This window comes from Heptranchias perlo, chromosome 2 (assembly GCF_035084215.1).
Source record: "Heptranchias perlo isolate sHepPer1 chromosome 2, sHepPer1.hap1, whole genome shotgun sequence".
Taxonomy (NCBI): domain Eukaryota; kingdom Metazoa; phylum Chordata; class Chondrichthyes; order Hexanchiformes; family Hexanchidae; genus Heptranchias; species Heptranchias perlo.
The window spans coordinates 29855832-29874398 of record NC_090326.1 but is presented as its reverse complement, the minus strand read 5'-3'; the positions used below and the strand labels follow the sequence as shown (position 1 = coordinate 29874398).

At 43.3% G+C, this 18567-nt stretch overlaps 1 protein-coding gene across 1 annotated transcript in view; it reads left to right on the top strand.

Moving 5' to 3' along the window:
- The window catches only part of LOC137336181 (E3 ubiquitin-protein ligase RNF144B-like), a 64461-nt gene extending 46543 nt beyond the window's left edge, over nucleotides 1-17918 (top strand). The window contains exons 4-8 of the mRNA XM_068001640.1: nucleotides 1861-1921; nucleotides 6427-6637; nucleotides 10942-11086; nucleotides 11834-11923; nucleotides 12456-17918. Of these exons, the coding sequence (XP_067857741.1) occupies nucleotides 1861-1921; nucleotides 6427-6637; nucleotides 10942-11086; nucleotides 11834-11923; nucleotides 12456-12596 (648 nt within the window). The 3' untranslated portion in view covers nucleotides 12597-17918. The remainder of the gene's footprint in view (nucleotides 1-1860; nucleotides 1922-6426; nucleotides 6638-10941; nucleotides 11087-11833; nucleotides 11924-12455) is intronic.
- Nucleotides 17919-18567: the final 649 nt, after the last annotated feature.

The following is an 18567-nucleotide window of genomic DNA, read 5'->3' as shown; positions in this document are numbered from 1 at the left end:
GCCAAAAGGGTGACTCTGATTTGGCGGCTGGTTACAAAAACAGGTACATCCTTTCATATGTTTGATTCTTGCAGGCAAATGAAGCATACTGTTTTGAAGGAATACTCGTGGTCAGTTTTTTTTAAATATTCATTTTCGGGATGTGGGCGTTGCTGGTAAGGTCAGCATTTTATTGCCCATCCCTAGTTTCCCCCGAGAAGGTGGTGGTGAGTCGCCACCTTGAACTGCTGTGATCCGTGTGGTGAAGGTGTTCCCATGGTGCTGTTAGGTAGTTCCAGGATTTTGACACGGCGACTATGAAGGAACGGCGACATATCTCCAAGTCGGGATGGCTTGAAACTTGGAGGTTCCCATGCACCTGCTGCCCACGTCCTTCTATGATGTGGAGATGCCGGTGATGGACTGGGGTTGACAATTGTAAACAATTTTACAACACCAAGTTATAGTCCAGCAATTTTATTTTAAATTCACAAGCTTTCGGAGGCTACCTCCTTCCTCAGGTGAACGATTTTCCACATCGTTCACCTGAGGAAGGAGGTAGCCTCCGAAAGCTTGTGAATTTAAAATAAAATTGCTGGACTATAACTTGGTGTTGTAAAATTGTTTACACATGTCCTTCTAGGTGGTGGAGGTCGTGGGTTTATATCTGAGAGTATTCACTTAACATGAGTGAACACAATAGGTGCAGGTAAAAAAACAAATTGTTTAGGATTATTGTGTGATTTACTCATTCACTTTAACTGGAATCAACTGTAGTAATTTGTAATTGTAACATGATTCAATGATCAGTGGAGAATGATTCAGAGTATGTATTGTGCAATTTTTCCTTTATGTGGGAAGAAGTGTATTTATTGCCAGCTTTGCTGATGGGAATTTAGATACTGCCCAAAAGTCAGATTTTCCCCATCAGTGGGAGTGTGCACATCCTCAAAAGTGCAAGTTTCTGCCAAACAGTCTTCGGCCCCAGCAGCCACAGTTCTTTCTGTCTAGTAGCAGGGAGCATGCAAGGCAGCCATCTGAGATAAAAGGCCTGGCTTCATTAATTTAATTGTTGTAAATTCAAAAGTGTTTCTGTACTCTGCCTGACTGAATACTTGAATCTGAGCTAGAATTGTGGCCCAAAGAGTTGTTTTCAGTGACACTGGAACTTCTTGCTGGCCTTAATTTTGCCAGTGGTAAAGGCAAATGGCTTCACTGACTGCTCAGCTGGGCAATTCGGTCAGTAGCCGAGCCACATGGACCAGGACGGTCATAGGTGTGATCCCTGGTTTATGCCGAGTTGATTGATCTCAGCCAGGGCGCAGAAAGGGGTCTCAGCGTGTTAGGGTTAGGGAGGGGATTTGGATGGCCCCTGCTGGCAAGCGCATGTGTGCAGCAAGCGGTTTCCGCTGCCCTCCTCTCCTCGTCTCCCCCACCCCCCCATCACATGGAACAGCCCACTGAGACTCATTGCTGTGGCTCATGCATGAAGATTTGGCACTTGGATGAGGTACGACAGGGCGACCAGCACCGATGGAACCGTACCTCAGCAAGTAATCGATCGGCTCCAGGGCAGATGATGAGGAAGAAGGAGAGAGGATTTGAAAGAAATAATCTCTAGATCATTTCTCGGAGACCCAGTGGTATCTCCCTACAGCTGGTGCTCTGAGATAGCAACAATGTAACTACAGCTTCATTGCTAGAAAGTGGCCCAACTCGCTGGTGGCAGTACCTGTAGCTGTCGGCAAGAAAATCAGACAGTGTTTTAAGGCACATTTTTGAGTTGCATGTATGTCTAATTATTTTATAACTTTTTTATTTTTAAAAAAAAAACCACATTTCAGGACTTGTTTAACTTGTTTTATTTTATATTTGTTTCAGATTGCATGTTTGGTTCCAGCTGATCTGCTTCAGCTGTACCAGCAACTGAAATTTGAACGAGGTGTGCAACCTTTTTTTATACGCAACAGCGCTATGTCTTGGTTTCTTCACTGGGGATGCTATTGCTTCTGACTCGCAACTATTGCAAAGCGAAATTTGCCTAATCAATGGGTCAGCTGGGGATGTCAATGGGCAATGTTTTTTTAACATTGTGACAGATTGTTACAAATCTTTAACATCTTGAACAGCTGAGGCAGCTAATGGAGACTGCTTGCTTGTGCTTCGCCTTCCTCTCACTCAAATGTTCTTTTTTTTTTCCTCTGATTCTTCAGACCTTTTCCTGCACTTGCTTTGTTAGCTTCTTGAATAGAGTGTACACTGTTCAATGCGATATATGTCAGACAAGTGGTCACCATTGGTTTTGTGTTCAGTCGTGATTTGCAGGTGGTGAGAAACTGGGCAAAGAAATCATGCGAAATTCTCACCCAGTTTCTTCTTTAATCATGAGAGCGAAAGGAAACACGGAACGCGAAAAGACGATTTTGTCAATCCAGCTTACATCTTCCACTGTCTTATGTATAACCAGCCCTATCATTGACTGCACCCCAATTATTTAATCTCCTTCCACAGTCCATGTGTAAATGGTCCTAACATGGACTCTACGCCAACTGTTTAATCTTCCACAGTCTATGTGCAACCAGCCATATCACTGACTCTACCCCAACTATTTAATCCCCTGATGGGGAAAGTTCTGCTCAATTGCTGCCTGGCCCCATAAAGAAAATGAAGGGAAACCACAGACTATCCATCCATCCATCCCCACATCTCCACCATGCAACCGTGGCTGTTTGCTTTCAATATACGACATTTCCTTTGCCCAAGAAGCCATAATAGGGATGAGTGTGGCACTCCCAGTGGCGAGTGACACTCGCAGGGAGCGAGCTTCGGTCCCTGGACTGTGTTGATTTCACCTGGGATGGCAGTATGAGGTGCTGCGATTGGCTTAAGTGCCCTTGGGTTATGGGGGGGGGTGGGGGGAGATATCTGCCATGGTTCCTGGTCCTGATTATTATGCAACAACTCTTGCTGGAAGTGCGTGAGAGCGATTGTTGGGTGAGGACAGATTAGGCTCAGTTGCGATATCCCCACAATCAAATAACCTACCGATATTCACTGTCCAGGCTCACAAAAGCATAATGGCCTCTTGAGCAAGACACCAGAGTTTATGGAACCGTACCCGGTGAGGGGGTCAGTGCTTTCGGTAGCCCGGAGGTGGAGGGGGTCAGTGTTTTCGGTAGCCCGGAGGTGGAGGGGGTCAGTACTTTCGGTAGCCCGGAGGTGGAGGGGGTCAGTGCTTTCGGTAGCCCGGAGGTGGAGGGGGTCAGTGCTTTCGGTAGCCCGGAGGTGGAGGGGGGGGGGGGTCAGTGCTTTTGGTAGCCCGGAGGTGGAGGGGGGGGTCAGTGCTTTCGGTAGCCCGGAGGTGGAGGGGGTCAGTGCTTTCGGTAGCCCGGTGAGGGGGGGGTCAGTGCTGTCGGTAGCCCGGAGGTGGAGGGAGGAAAAAATCTTATGATAGAGGAGGTATAACTTGTCCTTTTGGTCCAGTGTTGTACAAAGTAATGTAACTTATCTACCTCATGGGTTTTTCAGACTCTGCCAGAAAATGTCAGCTGCATCTATCCAACTCCTTTGGGCAATTTTTCCTTACCTATATGTCCTCCATTAAATACTCCTGAGGCATCTTTGTGAAATATTACCAGCTCCACAGAATGCTTTGGATGTTTTTATGACATATTGGTTGTCAGTGCTGGCTATTTTCATTAAAGTGAACCTGGAGCTCAACCCAGCAGTACCCTTTTATTGAATTAAAGATTTCTAATGTTATTTCCCTCAAATAAGCTGTTGACTATCACTCTATAAACCTGCAGTGATCCCATCCCAGCCGTTAATCCTTCAATGTGGGCTTTATCACATACGAATGACACAGAGCACGTTGGTCGTTGTCATGGCATCTGCTATTATCAAAAAAAAAAGCATAGGTCCAAAAAGAGGGGAGGGAGACCTCTTTAAAAACTTGGTAAAATCTTTCAAAAAGTGTACACTGCCTGTGTCACACTTCCTTTAACACTTTCCCCATCACACTTTCTAGATAAATAACACTCCTATTGTTTTCAAACAGTGTATCCTCCAAGTCATTCATTCATACATAATATATATATTTTAAAAAGGGGCTGTAATCATGATTGCAAAAATCTCATCATAGTATAGGGTATTGAGAGCATTGCCCTGTAATTCTTTCCAGCTGTTGATTGTTCTTCACATATCCTCTGTATATTACATAATTTATACCTGGGAGGGATAAAAGACGCTCATTCAATGTCGGGCCTTCTGCTTGTACAAGCCACTCTAACTTCACTTTTTGTAATAACCGCCTCTCCCCAATTGAATTACAGTACAACCTTAAAATATCCTAAGTATTTGTTCTTTTGCATTGAATTTTTCTACGAGTTACACTTCCATCTGCTTGCATCACTAACTACCCTCAAAACACCATGCATTCCACAGAAAGTGGAAATCCAGGGAAGCCTGTATCCCAAGAAGTTAGAGTTTGGGAAATGCAAATAAAAATTAAACATGTTCTAAACAATAATTGCAAAAATAACCTCAGCTTTTGGGTGTTTTATAGATGGAAGTCAAGCTTCACTCTCCTAATTTTTGTTAGGCAAGGGCATTAAGGGTTACAGAACCAAGACTGGTAGATGGAGTTGTGGTACAGATCTGCCATGATCTGATTGAATGGCAGAACAGGCTCGAGGGGCTGAATGGCCTACTCCTGTTCCTAGTTCATATCAGCTGAGCATCTTCTATCCCGACAGTAACCCGACAAAGATACTGGATGTGACCATGTTTAGGCTGCTTTGGGAGGAAACTAATATGTTACAGGATTCTCATCTCTTAACGTAGTTAGACACTACAGAAATAAACAGCAAAATAAAATCTTTTGCAAAATTGAAATAACTGTCCTAAAGAACTTCTAGAACTTACAGCACAGAAAAAGGCAGTTTGGCCGATCCAGCCGCTGCTGGTGTTTATCCTCCACCTGAGCAGATACTTCTAATCCCATGTGCCCACCCTGTTCCCTTATCCCTTTATTCCCATTTCCTTCAACCACCCACCTAACCTATTCCTAAATGTCGGGTCTGCTACCCTGTACCACTCTGGTGTAACGTGGATGTCAAAATGTACAGTGCACCCAGATGTAGTGTGTTTTCCCAGGGTTATGCAGCTGCAGGTCAGTTCTCGGGAAACCCCCATTAAAATAAATGGAACAATACTGGGATGTGGGTGACCACATCATGCCAGTGAGAGATTGTGGAGGAAGACGAGACAAGACCAGAAATTGAACTGAGTAGGCTGGGGCTCTTTCCTTTAGAAAAGAGAAGGCTGAGAGGTGACCTAATGGAGGTCTTTAAAATTACGGAGTAATTATAGGGTAAACGTAGAGAAGATGTTTCCACTTGGGGGTTTCCAAAACTAGGGAGCATAAATATAAGGTAGTCACTAATAAATCCAATAAGGAATTCAGGAGAAATTTCTTTACTCAGAATGGTGAGATTGTCGAACTTGCTACCACAAGCCATAGTTGAGGCGAATAACATAGATGCCTTTAAGGGGAAGGTAGATAAGTACATGAGGGAGAAAGGAATAAAAGGATATGCTGATAGGGTCAGATGAAGTAGTGGGGAGGAGGCTCTTGTGGAGCATAAACACTGGCATAGACCAGTTGGGCCGAATGGCCTGTTTCTGTGCTGTAAATTCTATGAAATTGGTTTCTATTTTGGCAGGAAATTTGTAATTTTTTTTAAAGAAAGCAAGATATTTTTATAAATATACAATACACGTGTTTACATAAACCTTAGAGCATTTCAAAGTGAAAGCAATTCAATTTTCCTTGCCCCTTTAAGTCATTGGCATATCGTAAGATTGCCAATCAGGATGGCCGACAGGGACATCAGGTCAGAAGCATTTTACAGATTATGAATTGGGCGATGCAGAAAACAGAAGTAACTCGAGTATTTAATAAATGATCAGGGCACATTTTAAAAAAAATTATATAGAGTAGATTTTTCTGATCCCGCACCCGAATGTGCTGGAACGCCTGGGCACAGCAGGTACAGGAAATTGAGTCTGTTCCTTCACAGAAGTGTATTCCTCCACACCTGATTTTCCTGACATCTGCTGCAAGCAGGTGATCCGGACCAGGAATATCTCCACCGATAATATGCATGGCAAGAAGCAGTCCATTTTAAAACCAAAGATCTTGTAATTGTTTCACTGGGAGAGGAGCTTGACCTTAATGTTCATGTCTAAACCCTCGCGAACAGAGCCATCTTTTTTTAATAAAAAAAAATCACAATTATACATTAATTAGGTGAGGGGGAAAAAACTAAAGCGGCTGATTTTAAAATCTAATTTTTGTAAGGGTCGGAGGGCAGGATTGAAAATATTTAGCACTCAGTTACTGATGGTAATGAGAATTGACATGACGTCTCTCTGCTTTATTTTTAGAAGTCCATCTGGACCCCTCCAGGACGTGGTGCCCCGGAGTTCAGTGTCAGGCCGTGTGCCAGGTTGACGTGGCTGATTCTCACCAGCCTGTGCCAGTAAAATGCCCCTCCTGCCACATACAGTTTTGCTGTGCTTGCAAAGCCAGCTGGCATCCAGGGCAAGCGTGTCAGGAGAGCCAGCCCTTCATGCCCTCGAAAGCAGAGGATGCTGGGTAAGAATTCCGAACCGTGAAACAGTAACCGTGCAGTTCTCTGAGCAGCACTTTGCGTGAATTTTAACGTATTTTTCCCTTTCTTGCTCGTAATTAAAAGTGTCTAACATGAAACCAACCCATGGAAGTCATTGCAGAATGAGAAAATCAGTGTTTGTTTACAGTGTTACTCCCGTGATTTTTTTTTTGTATCCAGCCTGTGGGCTTTTTTGACGTGTTTATTGGGTTATAAAAGACAAGAAGGTCAACCGCAATGAACACTAACTGGCAAAATACTTAAATGTAAATCAGGCCTAAATATAGCGTTTTCAGAAGAAACCAAGAAAGAGAGAGCAAATTTCTATGTCCCAAAGTGCTTTGCATACAAGGGATTAAATAGAAATTGCAAAATGGAAATGAGCCCTTCGGCCCAACCAGTCCATGTTGGTGTTTATCCTCCACATGAGCAGTAGTCCCAGTCAAATATCCCTGCCCTGTTCCCGTGTCCCTTTATTCCTTTTTGAAACGAGGTTGCTGTATAGGTGAACACAGTAGCCATTTTGTTCACGGCAAGATCCCCCAAACTGCAATGAGATGAATGAGTAGTTAAACAAAATTTTTTGGTGGTGTTGGTTGAGAAAGGAATGTTGGTCAGGTGACCATGCAAACTCTCTGATCTTCTAATAATGTCACGGGATCTTTATTGTTCAGTGGAACAGGCAGAAGGGAACACAGTTTAAAGTCTCATCTGAAAGCCAAGCTCACGACATTGTAAAACTCCTTCAGTACTGAAGTGACAGCATAGATTACACACTTGGAGTGGGCCTCAAATTTAGATTATTGGGTTTTGGATTTGCCTTTCCCTTTAAGAAAACGGCAGCATTTGTGTGTAGTAGGATGTTTTAGTAGATTTTGATCATATAATTTTGACATCCTGTCTCCATATTTGGTGGATGTCACTAGGTGGAAAGGGAGCTTTATTGTTTTGCAAAAAGAAACAATTTAAATAATATTACTTCAAAAAAAAATGGATCCATATAAGAACCAATAATGTGGTCAGAGATTGTACTTTAGGCGATGGGACCCCATATTTTTGGGCAGGAATGCTTCTGGCCTAGTCTGTGCACTGCATTTTCTACACATTTGGGAGCACTTTGCATACAGACTGTGCGGAAGACTTACTTTTATGTGCGTGAGGGTTCACCCCCATAATGCAGCTGGAATATCGGAGGAGCTGTCCAGACCCTCAGTGCCCGTGTGAACCTGATGTTCCGAAGGACACAGGATGAAAATATAAAGACTAGTTTGCTGGGTGACCCTCTTCTCCACTTAGGACCACCTTTCATTTCCACCAGGGCCTCCTATGCCTGCTCCGTGAATCTCTCTGGCTTCTCCAGCCAATGTTTTTTTTAAACCAAAACCACACACAGCTTCATGTGCAGCCTGCGGCCCTTTAACAGCTGCTGGTGCCTGATAACCTGACCCGGCGACATCGTCGCTCTCCCAGAACATTATGCGCTACACGCTGGGGGAGCCTTGTCTGGATATGCTAATGAGTGACCATGCGTTATTGGCCTAGGTCAGCTTGTGGTCCTAATTAGGACATTTTAATCTGGTCCTATGCATTTCCTTAATAAGCAATAATTTAGAGAAAAATTAAAAATAATACATAGCATACATTTGGATAATTTGAAAGCTGCAGAGTAAATTCATCAGAAAAGGAGTGAGATTTTCCACAGGCTATTTTACATATACAGATAGCTATATGCCTGCTTGTAATTGAGTAGAAGTGAGGCATAGGAACCACTCATTAACAGAACGCATGAGGTTCAACATAGGAACAAGAGTAGGCCATTCAGCCCCTCGAGCCTGTTCCGCCATCCAATTAAATCATGGCTGATCTGTTTCTTAACTCCATGTACCCACCTTGGTTCCATATCCCTTAAAACATCTAGTTTTCATTGTGAGAAGGGAGTGATGTGACCTTGTTGAGGTTGGACTGTTCCACAATGTTTGTTTTGACTCCTGTGTAACGACTGTAATGGCAATTATGAAATCTCAATGCACTTTTTGTCAGGGTCCAAGCCACTGCAGCTGCATTGCTTGCTGTTACAAAGATAACATTGACCCACAGTACTGAATTTGTGTGATTTTACAACTAAATGTAAAAGTATAACTGATATTGTAAACTTGTGGCATTGTGTATGCAACATGCTAACCTCAGTAAAAGAAAGACTAACATCTATATAGCGCCTTCCATGACCTCAGGCGACCCAACACACTTTAAAGCCAATGAAGTACTTTTAATGTGTAGTCACTGTTGTAATGTAGGGAAACGCGGCAGCCAATTTGCGCACAGCAAGATTCCACAAACAGCAATATGATGATGACCAGATCATCTGTTTTTAGTGATATTGGTTGAGGGATAAATATTCAAACATGGCTGTTCTTTGAAATAGTGCCATAGGATCCTTTACGTCCACCTGAGAGCGCAAACGGAGCCTCGGATTAACATCTCAGCTGGAACACGGAACTACTGACAGTGCAGTACTACGCTGGAGTGTCAGCCTAGATTTTGTGCTCAAGTCTTTGGAGTGGGACTTGAACCCACAACCTTCTGAATCAGAGGCGAGAGTGCTACCACTGAGCCATGGCTAACACTTAAGACTGAATACCTGTCCAGAGCGCATAAATGTCTTTTATTCATTCACTGGATGTGGACATCGCTGGCAAGGCCAGGGTTTATTGCCCTTGAGAAGGTGGTGGTGAGCCGCCATCTTGTTTGTAGCGGGATTGTACAACTGAGTGGCTTGCTCGGCCATTTCAGAGGGCAGTTAAGAATCAACCATATTGCTGTGTCACATAGGCCAGACTGGGTAAGGACAGCAGGTTTCCTTCCCTAAAGGACATTAGTGAACCAGATGGGTTTTTCCAACAATCCGGTAGTTTCATGGTCACCATTACTGATGCTAGCTTTTTAATTCCAGATTTTTTTATTTAATTAACTGAAGTTAAATTCCCCAGCTGCCGTGGTGGGATTTGAACTCTTGTCTTCAGATTGTTAGTTCAGGCCTCTGGATTACTAGTCCAGTAACATAACCACTATGCTACTGTATCCTAGGGTCTGCACACATATTTATACCGTTGGCTTCTTTGTGACTACATTAAATGTGAAGAACAAACATTTTACCTGGAGCTGTTTCTGTTGTCCGATGAGTCACTGTTATAAATTTGCTGTTGATTAGATTGTGCGTCATGACTAGTTGTGCGATGAAGTCATTGCTATTTAAATAAGTGGATCAGGGTTGATTACTTCATAGTTGTTTTGTCACTTTTGAAGATGCAACCTGCGAGAGCAGCAAAAAGCTGAGTCTTTACCATTTTACTTTTTAAATTTTGGTACTTGTTATGACTAGGTCTGGGAATGGAACTCTTCCCATTTCAGGCACCCAGTGTCTGGTCAAGTGGTGGCACAGCCTTCGGAGATTAATATTGCTCCACTCTACCCCAACAATATGTCTCAGCCCCAGCTTACGAGTGCCCTCTACTGAATCAATGTGGCATTGATACTTGATTAAAATTGACAATTAGTGCTAAATCAGGGACTGTTTTATGCTGTGGACCCACACTCACTCGGAACTGCTCATTTCACATAGGGCCCTTACAACCAGCATACCCAAGGGGTAAAAGGTCTAACCCAGTCTGCTAGCCAGTTCTCTGGCGTGGTATGTGACAGGGTGGACTAAAGCATGTGCCCTATAACTTGGGGTATCCTGGGTTTGAATTCCAGCAGCCCCCTCCTTCTCCCAACCAAGAGCTGAGTCCAATTAAAGAGGAAAAATAGAACATTTCTTTCTCTGTGTCTTTTTATTCCCTGTTAAAAATAATTCCGTAATTGGTGGTATATAATCTGCTGAGAAACCTTTTAAGAATTCTGCACCAAGTTCTGGAAACGAGTTGATAAACTCCTCACTGATTTTTTGACTGCTTGCGTTTTCACGGAGTCCACAAATAAGAAGCTAGTCAATAAATTAATCAGATTTTGTATAGGGCAGGTTATAGTCAATAGTTTTCGGTATTTGTGTGTATTGAAGAATTAGACCATATTTAGAGAGTAATACATTTTTTAATGACACAAACCTAATTTGTTGATTTCTTGGGCGATGATCATGAAATCATCTAATATATTGTGTAGTAATTGTGATAACTTCTATTGTACGTTAGGACGGTTTTGAAATCTGCATTTGTCTATTTTTGCCAAGCTCGTACGGCCTAATTGCGCATTGCGACTTTTAACTAATTTTCTTTGTCACCTCTTGCCACAGGGTTCCCGTCAGCAATGACACTGAAGCTCCCATCAAACAGTGTCCAGTATGTCATATCTTCATAGAACGAAACGAAGGCTGCGCCCAAATGATGTGTAAAAACTGCAAGCACACCTTCTGCTGGTACTGCCTTCATAATCTGGATGTAAGTGTCTTCCTCAAACAGCTGTTAGTCACTCAGAGGTTACTTGAATTCGTATGATTCTTTTAATCTTGATGGAAAGTTATGATCTGGGCAGAGATTCTGATCGAGGCAGAGGTATTCATCTGTGCAATGACCGATCTTATGCGTCAGTCATTGTATATCCCCCCCCCCCCCCCCCCTGCCCCCCTTGCTGGTGGTTGTGCCTTCAGCTGCTCAGAATCATAGAATTTTATAGCATAGAAGGAGGCCATTTGGCCCATCGTGCCTGTGAAAGAGATATATAATACCTCTATAACCCTCTGTGCTCTAAGGAGAACAATACCAGCTTCCCTAGGCTCCATGCTCTGGAAATCCCTCCACCTCTCCATCTTCCTCTCCTCCTTTAAGACCCTCCTTAATACCCACCTCTTCGACCAAGCTTTTGGCCACTCCTCCTAGTATCTCCTTTCTTGGCTTGGCATCCATTTATTTTTGATTATGCCTCTGATATTTTTATATAGAAATGCAAGTTGTTGTTTTGGTAACAATAGTAAATGTTACTGAGTGCTGTGCTTCAAGTGTCATTAACCTCTAAAACAGTAAACAGAACTGCATATGAATGCATTAAGCATTTAAAATGCTGATCTTCACAGACAATGTTATTTGTTGCTACAAATTAATATTGAACCAACAAATTGTTGACGACACACAATAGAATGTGGTAGGTCAATATGGTTTATTCAGATGTGTACAATTTGGATTTTTCAGAATGACATTTTCCTGAGACATTATGACAAAGGACCGTGTCGCAATAAACTTGGCCACTCCAGGGCCTCCGTCATTTGGAACAGAACCCAGGTGAGTGGAGCAAAAGGGAAGTTGGAACCATTTAAATTCTGCACTGACCTTTTATTGTAGAGGCATTGGCCTAGAAATTCAGGCCAATGCCTCTCTCTTATATATATATATATATGAGAGAGAGAGACTGAATTATGTCTGCATAGCCTGCCCCACCTTCTAACCCTACTTCACCTAGAGACTGCTCTTTTCCTGACTTCCTGTGCGCAACACTGCGGGAGATTGGCGTGTGTGTGCGTATTACGTGACTATAATTAGCACGATATATGATGGAAATTGGAAGAGATAGCAAGTGGGCTTACAGTCTGCCTCCCCAGGGGGTGATGCTGAGAGTGGTTGCTTTGGGCTAAGAATTCTTCAATTTTTTTTTTTAGTTGGAAATTCCTGACTGTTACTTTTTAAGGATTGCAGGAGAAAGCACTCGGGGTCTGAACACGAGTCTTGATAACTGTACAGCTTGATTACTAATCCTGTGAATCACAGAAACACTAAGGACCATGCCTTTTTTCCCCCCTCCCCCTTTCCTTTGCAGGTTGTGGGGATCCTCTTTGGATTAGGCCTGATTGTACTGGTCACATCTCCACTTCTCCTTCTGGCCTCCCCCTGCATCATCTGCTGTGCTTGCAAGTCCTGCAGGAGTAAGAGGAAACACCATCGCCCCCCGTCCACTTAAAGTGAAGGAACGCCCGATCTGATGTTCTTCTGGTGCCAAAACTACTTCACTCCGCTTGGTTATTCTTTCAGATGAAGTGCCTACTGGATCAGTGCTGTGAAAGCACATTTAATACAGTTAATGGGGGAGGGGGGTTGATAGACTTTGGAGATGCCATTGTATTAACTGAAGGAAGCAAGTCACACCAAAGTGGAATTGGTGGATACCTTTTGACACTATTGTCCCAACTGTCTTCATGATTCAAGCTGCTACAGCCTACTTTGCTTAATAATCTGAGGATAGCTCTGTTTTCAGCTATTTGTTCCACCCCTCCCTTTGCCTGCTTTCCCCCTGTCGTGCTTCAGCCATGTTTGTTGTTACTGTGATCCGTGTCGGCCATCATGGGGCAAGATAACATTCTCAATTCCAACTTTCCTCGTCCCCTGGAGAATGCAGTGTTTGGCCGCCATAAAATGCTCCATCTAGTAGCTTTGCTTTAAAAAAAAAACAGTGGGATTCACCTGGAAGGAGCAATTTGAGGCTGGGACTCAGAGCCACCTGCACCCTTTAGATGAGTGCTTTACTGCTAGGACTATTGACTGATCTTTGGACTACGGTTGTTGTTGTTTCATTAGTCTGTTGCTAGGTTTCGCTTTTCACACAGAACATTTTTAACTTATTCGTTATTACAAGCCGTTGTTTGGTACGCTCAAATGAAACAATCATGCGATTGGGTTACAAATATTGTGTAGCTTATCTCTCAGCACCGAGGCTTGAGGCTGTGGGCTGGAATCTCACTTCAAGTAACTGGGCTCGACATCCTCCTTCCTTAAAGCTTTGGGATCTATGATATGAAATGGAAGGAGAGGCAGGAAAGATAACTATGGACATGAATTCTTGAACAGTGCGCACACACACATTTACATATATGATCGGCACTAAATTGAGATGACTGCGTACAGCATACAAATCTTGCTGTGAGTTGAGAATGCCATTTTTAGAGAAAGGGGATTAACTTTGGGAGCTGAAGTTATAGCCACAAAGTCTCTTTAAAAGCCCTTCTAGGAAACCTGCTTTCAGCCACAGCAGATTGGAACATTGCTTTTATTGATGAAAGAATCATTGAATTTTACAGCATAGATTCAGCCCATCAAGCGTTTGCTTCTCTCTGAAAGATCGATTTCATTTTGTCCCATTCCCTTGTCCTTTCCCCATACCCTTTGTCTTTTTTCTTTTATTTTTCCACTTCCTTTTTAAAAGCTATTATGGATTCTGCTTCATAAGGTGCCCAAAACCGGACACAAAACTGTAGCCTAACCAATGATTTGTTTAGGTTTTCATCTAGTCACTGACAGTTCCTGACAAACATTCAGGTAATAAAAAAAATTCCAGAGAGCTTAGCTCCCTACTGCACTGTTCCGGCAGGTGTGAGGGAGGCCACTGTTCAAAATCCCTGCTCTCTCCTAGTTATTGACTTGTTTGTAACAGCAGAGTTATAAGAATAAGTAAGACAGAGAGGTGAGATATTGAAGAGGGGAGAACAGAGAAGAAAAAAGTTCAGGAATATTTTGGGAATCTTAAGACTATAATCCAAATTTAGCGACCAGAATAAATTTCACTGACAGTAATGTAACTCCTTTGATGTAAACCTGCTAAATTAGATAGCACAGAGATCTTCAGAGACTAGAAGGTAAAGGTGTCAACACCCCTCGGCTGTTCAAAGTTAGCAATGTGGTGAGCTCTGGCAACACACTGTTTGGACCATCATGACTTCAGAGAAAATGATCTTGATTTGAAAATCTTTGCTCTACTAGGCCTGAATCCACCACTGTTCTGCCTTTGTACAGTGGAATGTCTTTCTGAGGGCAGCTGTACTAATCTGAACTTTCCTTTCCCAGAAAAAATAACGAGATCAGTCATACGCAGGAGAGAATGCACAAGAAGCAGTTCTCAAGGAGAACAGATCCTACTGATGAATGTAGGAGCTCTTTTTGCACTGTTAATGGTTACAAACATTTTTATTTGTAATAGCCTAGATTATAGTATAATAAATTCCAGCAGTCTGAATACAATTGCGTGGCGTTAAATGCTAAAATCAGCCAAGTGGGTGTAAGAAAAACAAAAATCAGATTGTGCAATTGGCAAATTGTGATCAGATGCACGTCTTGTAAACTATAAACGAACTATACAAGTGGTAGATTTTACAAATTCATGCTCCTGATGCAGAGCTTTGTCTGACTGGAGTGTATATTAGGAATTTGGGTGTGGAAGTCGGTAGGATTCGCTGATCATTAACTCCATCAGTGCCCCAGTAGTGAAAGTTGTGTCAGGAGCACAAATCCTTAAAGTGACCGCTACAGTCTTTAGCCAACGATTGTAATACCGCAAGGTTTGATGACAGTAATTTTTTCTAAATTCGGATATTTTTCTGGGTAAGGATCTTCCTTTTTTATTTTTGACTGATGCCTTGCAATTGAGGCAGTCGATACATGGCCTGCTTGCAGGCTGCTGCCAGTGCCCCCTTCTCACTAGCTGCTGGTAGGTGCCAGGACCAGCCCAGATGTGGCCCTTTTCCTCTGATCTTCCCTCCACACTTGAGGGAGAAAAGAAAGGACTTGCATTCACAGTGCCTTTCATGATGTCCCAAAGTGCTTTACAGCTAACGAAGTACTTATTACAGTGTAGTCACTCTTGTAATGCAGGAAACGCGGCAGCCAATTTGCACACAGCAAGGTCCCGCAAACTGCAATGTGATAATGATCCTAAAATCTGTTTGTGATGTTGGTTGAGGGAAAAATATTGGCCAGGACACCTGGGAGAACTCCCCTGCTCTTTGAAATAGTGCCATGGGATCTTTTACATTCACCTGAGAGAACAGATGAGGCCTCATTTTAATGTTTCATTAGAAAGATGGCATCTCCTTATTTACTCTATCAAAACCAGTCATAATTTTGAACCCTCTATTAAATATCCTCTTAACCTTCTCTGCTGTAAGGAGAACAATCACAGCTTCTCCAATCTTTCCTCATAACTGAAGTCCCTCATTCCTGGTATCATTCAAGGAAATCGCCTTTGCACCCTCTCCAAGGCCTTGACATCCTATAGTGTGGTGTCCAGAATTGGACACAATACTCCACCTAAGGCCTAACCAGTGATTTATTCAGGTTTAGCATAACTTCCTTGCTAATAAATATTCCAGAATAGTGCCAGAGTCATTAGGGCAGTTTCTAATATTGAAACCCAGTTTCAGACTGGGGGGGAAGCTGTTTGCTGGTGATGGCTCTTTGTTGGAGAGTTCTACTCCCAGACCAGTATTTGAGGCTGGGAAGTGGGAATTATATAAAACCACCTGATTGAAAATCAACATTTATTTAGGGGAAGAAAAGAAATTACAATTTGTTTTTATTGTCATTGCTGTGAGAAACTGGGCCCAGTTTTAATCTCCAGGTGCTGGTGTAATTTGCACTACTGTAAAACATCTGTTGTTACTGTCACAGATAGCAGGGCAGGGTGTCACGGTCATGTTTGTAAGATTTGGTTTCCCATAAATCAGCAGTGCTACAAATTATGGAAAGCAGGATCTTGGCTGGGGAGCCTCACTTCAGCCCAATCGCCCTGGTCCCCAGTTTTGCATCTAATTTCAGTGCCATGCTCATTAAAATAACTGCACTTTAGTGCAAGGATGCAGCTGAATCAGCTAATGAGGTAGACCTTAAGACTGTGTCCATGAAGCCGAGCTTCACGCTCGACTCTCTTCTCCCCACGGAATGGAATCTCACGGAGAACTTTAGACAAACGTCTATCAATTAGCTGTGCTTTCCTCACCAGTTAAAAGAATCTTGATTAACAGCGCAAAGGTTGAATTGCTAAGACTAAAAATTGGAATTGCCGAGCTATTTTTACAAATTCATTCTTGGGATATGTACATCGCTGGCAAGGCCGGCATTTATTGCCCCTCCCTTGAGAAGGTGGTGGTGAGCCGTCGCCTTGAACCGCTGCAGTCCGTGTGGTGAAGGTTCTCCAATATTGCTGTTGGGTCGGGAATTCCAGGATTTTAACCCAGCGGTGATGAAGGAACGGCGATATATTTCCAAGTCGGGATGGTGTGTGACTTAGAGGGGAATTTGGTGGTGATGAGTTTCCCATGCACCTGCTGCCCTTGTCCTTCTAGGTGGTGGAGGTCACTGGTCGAGCTGTTTACTTCATTGGGACTGACTGGCGAAGACTTGAACTTGGTGCGGGTTTAAAGGAGCTTTTATATGTCCGTATGTTTGCTGTTGCTGGCTGGGGCGAGGGACCTCCATTCACTGGTCTCCCCCCATTTATATTGCACTTTGTTCTGTTCTACATGTAGCCCCCCCCCCCCCCCCCCACCATCGGAGACCGGGGATTGGGGGGCGGGGCGGGGGCTGGTCTGGGAGCATGTCCTTATTTGGATAGTCTAAGCCCATCATGAATCATGGGACATCCTGGCACAAGTATATGGAGATGCGATTCCATAGCCAGGCAGATGCTAAAATGCAATGAGATGAATGTGTCCTTTTTGGGATCATTGGATAGATCTTATTATACACTTGAATAATATTAGAAATTTTTAATTTTACTAAAAGGGAAGAGCGTCACACAGCAGGGGTGTACGAACCATTCTGATGAGAGCACAAGCCCTCTGGTTGAACTCCCCACACTTACCCCACTGTAACGGGCAGCTTTAACCCAACGAGCAGTGCCAGCCCCACTTGTCTGCAAGGCACGCTGTTGATACTAAGGGGGACAGCTGGCATTGGGAGCACCACATGGCTGCAGTAGGATTGCCAACCCTGGTTGGACGTGTTCCTGGGAGGTTTAACCACATGACCTGCCTCCAACAGCCCCGCCCAGTCAAGCAGTCTCCCCCCCCCCCCCCCCCCCCCCCGTGTCTCAATATTTTGAATAACTTAATAGACAAAAGTATTCATGGGAAATTTAAAAAATAACACCCAATGCATTTTTTTAGTGCCCCAATGGTTTTTCTCCAGGGTGTTGCTTGCAGCAGTATCTTGGAGATCAATTTTCAATCCCTGGAGACTCCAGGACAATCCTGCAAGGTTGGCGACCCTAGGCTGCAGTCAACTCCACTGCAGCAATGTAAACGCCACTTACAACTGTCTTGAGTTTCCTTTGCAATCCCAGTCGTTAACTTTCATACCAGGCCCAAGTTTCGATGTAATGAAATCGTATAAACAACATTGTAAATCCATGCACTTTATATCTGTGTGTATATATATCTATATATATGTGTATAAAGCTCTCTGTGCCATATTGCTGAACAATGTTCAAAGTTTGTAAGAAAACAAAATAGTTTGGAAGCTTATGTATATTTTTGTTTGATATTAAAATAAATCATATTGCTTATCCTTGTATGGTGCTTTTTATTGATATGTTGCTGCTATCCTGTGTTGGTTGTACTTCACAGTATCATCGGAAGTGGTGTGGCTCTGACAGTTTTTTATTCTCGGTGAAGTTTAAGGCAGTGGTACTCCTAATCTGGCCTGGGGCCGACTTGCACCCTGTCTTCCTCTCACATGTGGCCTTGGGTAGGTCAGTTGCTTCATGCCCCTTTTAAGGCCTCAGTCCACAGCTGTGCGAGGTTGACCTGGCCTGGCCTGGCCTGACCGGACCCAAGCTGGGATTAGGGTTGCCAACTCTGGTTGGACATATTCCTGGAGATGTCATCAAATGTCCGCCTGCCTCCAAACACAACCCTCCCCCAAGCCCCCCCCCACATTCCTGCCATTGGTCGCCCGACACGTCCATACTCGCTGCGCGCTGCCTTCCTACGCCAATTGGAAAGCGAAAAGATTCTTCATTACCAATTGGATGATTTTTGACTGTCAGTCAAACAGCCTTTTTTCCCATCTCAGATATTTTTGTAACCAATAACCAAAGTGAGTTTTTAAAAAAACAATTTTTTTTCAATTTCCCCTATGATTTTTCTCCCAGCTGTTTGCTCTCA